General features: G+C 45.2%; 1 protein-coding gene across 1 annotated transcript in view; it reads left to right on the plus strand.

Annotated features, from left to right (window-relative positions):
- Positions 1-4,481: 4,481 nt before the first annotated feature.
- Trafd1 (TRAF-type zinc finger domain containing 1) overlaps positions 4,482-9,596 on the plus strand; it is a gene marked incomplete at its 5' end in the record, with an annotated part of 16,904 nt that continues 11,789 nt past the window's right edge. Inside the window, 3 exon segments of the mRNA XM_005403189.2 lie at positions 4,482-4,547; positions 8,792-8,927; positions 9,059-9,112. Coding sequence (XP_005403246.2) covers positions 4,501-4,547; positions 8,792-8,927; positions 9,059-9,112 — 237 coding nt within the window.

The following is a 9,596-nucleotide window of genomic DNA, read 5'->3' on the forward strand; positions in this document are numbered from 1 at the left end:
GGGGACCCGCTTCGCCGTCTCGCCTGCGCTGCCGGCCGGGGCCCGGAAGGCGGCAGGTGTGAGGACTTGGCCGGTGCTCGTTGCCTCCCAGCCTCCCTGCGCGGGCCTCGGGGCCTCTGCCCGAGCCCTTCCAGGCTTTAGCCCGTTGCCTTCTCCCCGCGGCCCTTGGAAGTGTTGTCAGTTGTCAGAGCCCCAAAGGGGTTCAGGCGCAGGGACCGGAACTCCATTCCCGGAGGTCTGACTCGCCCATCCCCAGTTCCCGTGCAGCCAGAAGACTGGGCAGACCCCTTATCTTAAAGTCTCGCTGTAGTTTATTTTTTATTATTATTATTGTTGAGACGGGACGTCACATTGTGGGTCCGGCTGTCCTCGAACTCCTGGCGATCCTCCTGCTTCAGCCTGCCTAGTGCAGTGTGCACTACCACGCTTGGCTTTTTTATTTTTAGTAGTGCATGTTTGCAGTACGTAATAATTACATTCCTCGAGCGGAGTTGTACATGTACATACACATCTTACTGTTTTTTTTTTAATCCCTTTCTCTCCCGAGTCTCCGCCCTCCCGTCGTCTTTTGGTTCCCTTCCCTTTTTTTGGGGGGGGGGGTCTCATTATGCAGTTCAGGCTGGCCTTGAATTCACTTCTGTCGTCCAGGCTGGCCTTGAACTTGGGCGAGGATCCTCTTGCCTCAGCCTCCCAAGTGTTGGAATTACAGGCCTGCAGTACCACGCCCTGCAGTTCCCTTTTGCAAAAGGTCTATCTCCTTTTTTCTATTTATCTATCTACACTGATTTTTTTTTTTTTTTTTGAGAGATTCTCCCTCTGTAGCTCACACTGGTTTTGAAATTGTGGTAATCCCCTTGCCTTTGCCTCCTGAGTGCTGGGACTATAGGCATGTGCCATTAGACCTGATTATCTCTAGTTTAATTTTTATTATGTTTTGGGTTTAGAAACCATGTGATGACCCGGGTGTGGTGTCGAATGCCCCCAGCACCCAGGAGGCTGAGGCAGGAGGATCCTTGCCTGAGTCTGAGGCCAGCCTGGGCTACAGAAGTGAGCTCAAGTCCAGCCTGAACTGCATATCGAGACCCTGTCTCAAAAAGACAAAAACAAAACAAAACAAAAAAACCCATGTGACACTTAGCTAGTGTGCCTGACTTAGTTCACTTGAGGTGCACCCATTTTCCTACAGATGACTCAAGTTTGTACTTCGGTATGGCAGAGTAGGGCTCCATTGTGCATAAGTACCACATTTTACGTATTTAAATATCTTACGTCTGCTTTTGCCTTAAACTCCCCGTCCAAAGACAGTGCACCTCTCAGAGGCTTCTGGAAGCTGAGGCAGGCTCCCCCGGAGGGTTACAGCTTGGAGAGGAAGTGGGTGACCATGGTGGGGGGACACTCAGTTCCCCTTCTTGGTCCTCACATTTTTTTTTTCCTTTGGAGACAGGGTCTTGTTTTGTAGTTCAGGCTGGAATTGCACTTACTGCATAGTCTGTTGGTCTTGAACTCATGATAGTCCTCCTGCCTCAGCCTCCTGAGTGCCACCACGCCCGGCTTAGTCATCCCATTCTTACTCAGAGCTCCGGGGTAGGTAGGTTGTGGTTGCTGGGAAGCGTCCCCCTGAACTTGGACTCACCTGTGGAGGAAGGCGAGCCATAGCGCTGGCTCTTGGTCCTCATGGCCGTGAAGAACCAGCTGCCCATTCTGAAGACATCGGCAACCTTGAGCTGCACCAGGAGAGTTAAGGAGACAGTTGCCAGCGTCCATTGTGGCCAGGAGGAGTGCCTGAAGGTGGCAGCCCATGCTGGGCTGCAGTATGGTCCCAGCTGCTGGGGTCCAGCCGCCATCCAGTGCACCCACAAGCACACCACCGGGCTCCTTGTGGCTCGGTGTGCTGCCTGGGGGTCAGTGTGCCCGGGAAACCAGGCCAGCGTGCACTGTGATGGCCCGCTGACACGAGGCCTGGGTGGGGACTGGGGCTGTGTGGCTGAGCCAGGAGCCAAAGACCAGGTGAGAGTCAGGGCCTTGGGGCCCAGGTGCTGCCCGGGCTGTGCGGTGCGTGGCCAGGCGGGACTCCAGGGAGCAGTGCGCACCTCCCCGCGCCTCTCCCCTTAGAGTTGGCTGCTTAGTAGCCCGCGGTAGAGCAAGCGCACTTCGCGCACTTCGTATCGTCAGTTTGCCCCGGGAGGTATCTAGACCCGCCCCCTCCTCGAGAAATGAGGTTCGTTTTCATAGCTGGGGGCTTTCTATTCCCAGTAGACATCTGCTGTGGGAGCGGATATCTTGAATCACGTCAGTCCCCAGTTATAAACCCTTCTGTAATTGCCCATTGAGCTTGGAATGCGATCCATTCCTTTCCTACACGGTAGGGCCTTTTCACATCATTCTTCGGTTTTGTGTTTTGGCAGTTCTGGGACAGACCTTTGCACAGCTACACCCCTAGCTCCGCCCCCCCCTTTTTCTTTATTTATATATTTTATTTATTTTTTAAGTAGGAAAATTTATTGGAGAAAAGGAATGGGGAATAGGACTAGCTCCTGAGACAGGAGGGGTCCTGAAGGGGTTGCTGCCCTTTTTGATTTTGAGACAGGATTTCACTAAGGTGCTGAATTTCCCTGGCTGGGTTTGAACTTGCCATCCTCCCACTTCAGCTTTCCAGAGTGCTGGGATTGTATGTATAGGTCACTAAGCCAGGCTTCCCCTTTTTCAAAATGCTACTGCCCGTCTACTTTTACTTTCTCTTTCATTTCCTCAGGCCTTTTTGCTCTTCTCAGTAATTGCATGGGGTTTCCCACCCCACCCTGCACCCCTGTCTTTGCCTGGCCAGCTTTTTGTATTTGAGGTCTTAGTCTAAATGTCATCTTGGAAAGTTCTTGCCTGACCACACTTACATTCTCCATCTTCATTTGTCTTTTCCTAAAAAAAACTCACCTTAGGTTATATTTGGTTTTTGTTTTTCTTGGCCATTTATTGCTCTGTTTTGTCAGACACTATATTTAATTTGTAAAATATTCTTACAGGATCTGTACTAACCCATTGAATGGATAAATGAACAAATACAATTTGAAATGTGGCATTAGGTTTGATAATGCCAAAATCATTGTAGATTCTTCTTATGGGATAGTATTTAAGACCATTTTTTTAAGCCACTGAGCTATATCCCCAGGTAAGACCCTGTTTTTTTTTTTTTTTTTTTTTGAGACAGGGTCTCGCTGTGCAGTTCAGGCTGGCCTTGAGCTCACTTTGTAGCCCAGGCTGGTCTCCAACTCGCAACGATCCTCCTGCCTCAGCCTCCCAAGTGCTGGGATTACAGGCCTACGCCCGGCTAAGACCATTTTTTAAATAACATAAGCTTTAGTATAAAATTGCTGGTAATTTGCTTTCTACATTGACATCTTACTTAAAAAGAAGAAAAAAATTCATAGTGAAGGAACCTGGTAGATATCATCTCAACTATCTCGAGTGAACATCAGCGGTAATAAGACTGTTGACGTCATGTGCCTTCTGATATAATACACCAGGATGGACACAGTGTCACTTCTGGGGTATACGTGCCCAAAATGTGTAACCTGAATTCAATCCTGAGGAAACAGACAAACCCAGATTGAGACTTTATAAAAGTAACTAGCCAGTAGCTAGTAACTTAGTAACTGCTAATAGTAAATAACGACTAGTTAAGCTAATAATTAGCTGATCAAATTGTGAAAGACAAAGAAACACTGAACAGACCTCCCAGGTCATGGAAAACTAAGGAGAAATAATGTCTACTGATCCAGCAAAAGGGGCATTGGTGGGATGGTTGTTGAAAGTTGAGTAAGATCTGTGGAGTAGTTGTTAGTATTAATGTTAATCTCCCATAGCGGAGAACTTTACACTGGTCATTTATGGTGTTAACTTTTAGGGAAATTGGGTGAAGGGTATGAGGGAATTATTTTGTTCTGTTTTGTTGGAACTGGTTTTCTTTTTTTTTCTTTTTGAGACAGGGTCCCTTTGCAGTTCAGGCTGGCCTTGAGCTCACTTTGTAGCCCAGGTTGGCCTGGAACTCGCAATGATTCTCCTGTCTCAGCCTCCTGAGTACTGGGATTACAGGTGTGTGCCACCATGCCCGGCTGGAACTGTTTTTCTAAGTAAAATTATTTTCAATTAAAATTTTCAAAAATAAGCTGGGTGTGGTGGTGTCCACCTGCAATTCCAGCCACTTGGGGGGCTGGAACAGGGGAATCAAATTTACAGGCCAGCTTGAGCAGCTTAGTGAGACGGTCTCAAAAATACAAAGGGCTGGGGTGCAGCTTGGTGCTGTCGGGGCTCGGTCACCAGTGCTGCGGAAAGAAGAGGAGGGGAAGAGCAGAAGAGTGCTGGGTATTAGATGCAGTGCTTTCCTGCGCTGGTTTGGGTCCTGTTTTCTGTATGATAGCTTTTTATTTACTTTTGCCTGTCATCCTTAAAGCAGAAATGAAACAAAGTCCTTACTTCTTGCTTTGTAGTTTTCAGGAAGTGCTAAAGATGGCTGAATTTCTAGAAGACCAGGATACTCGACTATGTGACAACTGGTAAGAGTTTAATTTAAGAAAAGTTATGGGAATGCAGACAAACTAGTTTCTGTAGGGCTGTTTATTTCTTGGTAGGTTAAAATTGGAACTGTATAATACATGATTCAAGTAAATGACTTTAAAACTTTTTAATAAGATACTTAGTAATCTGACAAGGTAGAAGAGAGAAGTGACTAGGTTGCTGGCATGAGGCTGGGAGTCAGGGCTCAGGCTTCTGTCTTTAAATGATGACTTAATGCCAGCCAAGGTGGCACATACCTATAACCCCAGCACTTTGGAGGCTGAGGCTGGAGGATCATGAGTTCGAGTGCAGCCTGGGCGACGTAGTGAGACATTGTCTCAAATAAAGCAGAAAAATGATTGGGATGTAGCTCAGAGTGAAGGCCCTGAGTTTAACCTCTAGTTGAACCACTAAATCCCAAACAAAACAAAACAGTGCAACCACCAGAAAAACCGAAAGACTTTCAGTGAGTCACTGGACTGCTTGAGAGCCTTTTTCTTTTAACCCTGGAAATTGTACACGGTAGGCAAGTGCTTTCTACTGAGCACCCCAGTCCCTAGAATCTCACTTTTTTTCCCTACTTTAGGGAACTTATTTTTGTATGTTGGAACGTGTTATTAAACAGATAAGCAATATATTGCCTGGGCGTGGTGGCACACGCCTGTAATCCCAGCAGTTGGGAGGCTGAGGCAGGAGGATCACCATGAGTTCGAGGCCAGCCTGAGTTGCAAAGTGAGCTCAAGTCCAGCCTGAGCTGCATAGCGAGACCCTGTCTCAAAAAGACAAGAAAAAATTAAAAAAAGAAAGAAAATAAGTAGATAGGAACTACATAATGAATATCTGAATTGTACCAGTGGCTTTTTCCAGAGTGTGATGCAGTGTTACCCAGAGTGGCCCCGAGGGCTGTTTGACGCTGATTCAGAGCAAGGTTCAGTGAGCTTGGCTCTGCGTCTGCTGACAGCTGCTCAGCCAGAGCAGCTCAGTCACGGCTCTTCCTTAATAAAACTTTGCAGCTTAAAAAAGGGAGAGGGAGGGTCTCATTGAGGTCTTTTTTTTTTTTTTTTGAGAGAGGGTCTCACTATGCAGTTCAGGCTGGCCTTGAGCTTGCTTATGTAGCCCAGGCTGGTCTCCAGCTCACAACCATCCTCCTACCTCAGCCTCTCGAATGCTGGAATTACAGGTGTGTGCCACCGCGCCTGGCTAAATCATTTCTATCTAAAATGAAATTTCACCTCTTAGCTTAGCCTTCCTTGGGACTCTGCTATTATTGGTGTATGGAACTGTGTTATCGTTGTCTCACTGAAACCATCTTCATTTTTTCTGTTGGTAGGAAGTTGGCTTATTGGTATTTTACCTGGTTGGACTATTTGGTGGGAATATCTTGTATTTCTTACCAAGCATAGGCACCTAAGGATTCATTGCCCCCCCCATAGTATTTAACTGCATGCAGGTACACGCTGGGGCACAAACACATACACATGTATATGTAATTGTTACAAATACCTCTTACCTTTTTCTTTTAAGGTTTCTCAAGTGGTGAAAATGTAGACTAGGAAATGCTCTGTGGTTTTAATCTGACAGCTACTTTTGATTCTTCATATTATGTTCATGGTTTATTTTGGTCTTTTTGAGACAGGGTCTCGTTATGTAGTTCAGGTAGCCCTGAACTCAATTTGTAGCTGGTCTCAAACTCGGGCAAGGATCCTCCTGCCTCAGCCTCCCAAGTGTTGGGATAACAGGCATGCGCCACAGAAAATGGACGTTTGTTTTCTCAATTTTTTCCTGCTTAAAAGAAAATGATTGCCAAAATGATGAAAAAGGAACCTAGGGTCTACCCACTCTTTAAGTAGTAGCAAGTGTCTTTAATTTTTCATGACATTTGTGATTCAGTCATGATATAGCACTGCTTTTACTTTGTGTACCATTTATAACTTCTTGTTTAAACCTTTTTTAAAGTTTTGGTTCCTTGGAGACAGGTTCTTGCTATGTTCTAGATTGTGATACTATAATGAATTTATTTATGCATAGTTCTAAGAGTAATATTACTGGGATCAATAGTGTGTAGTTTCGTAGTCCCAGAATTACATTTTCAGGTTATTTTTAAGCATTTATGTGAAGACTAGTAATGTACTAGTACCAGTAGAGTACTAGTTTCATAGTATCTTTTTTGTTGTTGTTTTGTTTTGTTTTCTGGTACCAGGAATTGAACTCACGACCTCGCACTTGCCAGGCAGGCACTGTGCTGCTGAGCTAAATCCCCAGCCCCCATAGTATCTTCAGTAGTTATAATTTACTGGTTTTGATCTTTAAAATAAGCTTAAGGTCAGGCATGGTGGCACAAGCCTGTAATTCCAGTACTTAGGAGGCAGAGGCAGGAGGATTGCCACAAATGTGAGGCCAGCTTGCACTACATAGTGAGTTCAAGGCCAGCCTGGACCACATAATGACCTGACTCAGAACAAACGAAAATGAACTGCGTTACAGCTCAGTATGAACATCCCAGGTTCCGTGTTCAATCTCAGTACAATGAGGGGTGAGGTTAAAAAATGGTGATTTGGGTACAGCTCTTTCCAATATATATTTTATAGTTATAAAAACTTTTACTTTATTTATTTATTTATTTATTTATTTATTTATTTTACTTTTACATAATTTAAAACCAGTGGTTTCCTTAGGAAGCTAGGAATTTGAGAGAATTAATGGGAAGTTAAGTGTGTCAGGTCTTTTGGTGGTCCTCTCTCTATTCATCTGTGTGTTCTTGTCTGTCACAGTTACTCTTTCACTGTCCAGTCATGGTCCTAGAGTGCCTTGGGATCCAGAACTTGATAGTTTCTGGGAGGAAACTGAATTTGTATTTCCTTGGTGTTTTGGCCTTTCATATTGAGAGAACAACCATAGCTGGAGGCCTGTCATTCATCCTCCTTTAAAATGTTTCATAGATTATGTATTAAAACTGTGAAAGGACAAATGAGCTGTTCATATCTTGGTATGGGGGAGGGTTTTTGTAGTATTGGCTGAGAGGCAAAATAGGACAGTGAAGACTTGTTGCTGGCCTTAGTGAAATGTACTTTTAGTGTCAGCTACTCAGGAAGCTGAGGTGGGAAGATGAAATAAGCTACAAGTCTGAGACCAGCCTGAGCCACATAACCTCATCTAGAAATTTTTGGTTATTGTCATATTATTTTTGGGGGGGCGATGTACTGGGACTCGAACTCAGGACCTTTTGCTTGCCAGGCAGGCACTTATGCCACTGATCTCTATCCCCGGCACTTGTTGTCATATTATTGTATTGGTCTTGTTCAGTATTTTATTTTTCTGTATTTTTATTCTAGGTGACATACTAATTGGTGTATTCTTAGCTCAGCTGCAGTTGAAGTTTTCCAGTGGTTGTATCCAAATGTAGTCTTTGAATACTGTACGTTCCTTTAGTGTGAGGGTATATATACCCTTTTCAAGTTTAAATGGTTTTACTCTTTGTTTTTTTTGTTTTTTTTGTTTTTTTTTGAGACAGCACCTTGTTATTTAGTTCAGGCTGGCCATGTCTTACTGTGTAGTCCAGGCAGGGTTTGAACTTGAGGCAACCCTCCTGCTTCAGCCTTCTGAGTGTTGGGATTACAGGCATGCACCACAATGCTCAGTTGAGGATTTAGTGTTTTGTTTTTTTTTTTGTCTTTTTGAAACAGGGTCTTGCTAAGCAGTTCAGGCTGGCCTTGAGCTCACTTTGTAGCCCAGGCTGGTCTCGAACTTCCAGCGATATTCCTGTGTCAGCCTCCCAAGTGCTGGGATTACGGGCGTGTGTCACCATGCCTGGCTACAAATGTAGTTCTTGAGAAGTAGCAATGATAACAGTCATAAGTTTGTAGACAGTTATTCAGTAAAGAAAGATAATGGACACTAACTTTTAAACAGGACCGTTGGGCATGGTAGCACATCCCTGTAATCCTAGCACTCCTGAGGCAGGAAGATCACTTGGAGGCCAGCCTGCGCTACACAGTGTGTTCAAAGCCAGCCTGAACTACATCTTGAGACTCTGTCTCAAAAAAAAAAAAGAAAAAAAGATTAAATAAGACAGATATCCATGTGATATCACCGCAAGAAAAAGCAGGGGTGTAGCTCAGTGTCACAGTGCCTGCCTGGCAAGTGCAAGGTCCTGAGTTCGATTTCCAGCACCAAAAAAGAAAAAAAAAAGAAAAAGCATTAGCAGTTAGTAATGCTTGTGTTTTTCTCTGGACTGTTTCTGTAGCAAAAAAGAAATTCCTGTGTCTAACTTTACCATCCACGAGATCCACTGTCAAAGGAACATTGGTGTCTGTCCCGTCTGCAAGGAGCCATTTCCCAGATCCGACATGGAGACTCACATGGCTGCAGAGCACTGTCAGGTGAGCGGCCACTTACACAGACGTTCGTCACTGCGCTGGACTTGCCGTTGTTGGCTAAATGTATTACACTTGTTTTTGTGCAGTAACAAATGAGTGTCAGCCACTTTACTGATTCTCACTTCCTGTCCTAGGTGACTTGTAAATGTAACAAGAAGTTTGAGAAGATGCAGTTAAAGAAGCATGAGGTTAGTCTTGCACTAGGAGGGAGTGAGCTACCAGGGGGTGCCAAGGCGAGTCCCGCTGAGGTTACAGAGCTGCGTGCAGAGCGCAGGGCCGTCTGGTAGGGCCTTTGTTCCCCACGGCTCGTATGCAGACAGCGTCTCTCAAAGCCTATTTGAAGCTTGAGCCGCTGCCAGAATTGGCTGCCTGGCCATCGTACTCCATGCTCCAGCCTCAGATTCTTTGCCTTGGGGACTAAGGCTGTCATTTTTGCGGGGGTTTAGCTGTTGGCAGCCTTACTGAGTACCAGCCAAGGCTACGGTTCCCTGTACAGGGCAACCTCAGCAGCACACAGCCAGCCCTAGGTCTCGTAATTTCATTGTCAGTTCTCGATCACTTCGATAGCATGCTGGTTATGCCTGATGAAATTCCTCAGCATTTGGTGAGGAAAGAATTGGTATCAAGTGGTCAGTAGTTAATTTATTTATTTGTTTTTGTCTTTTTGAGACA

This window comes from Chinchilla lanigera, unplaced genomic scaffold, assembly GCF_000276665.1.
Source record: "Chinchilla lanigera isolate Chin_1 unplaced genomic scaffold, ChiLan1.0 scaffold00081, whole genome shotgun sequence".
NCBI lineage: Eukaryota > Metazoa > Chordata > Mammalia > Rodentia > Chinchillidae > Chinchilla > Chinchilla lanigera.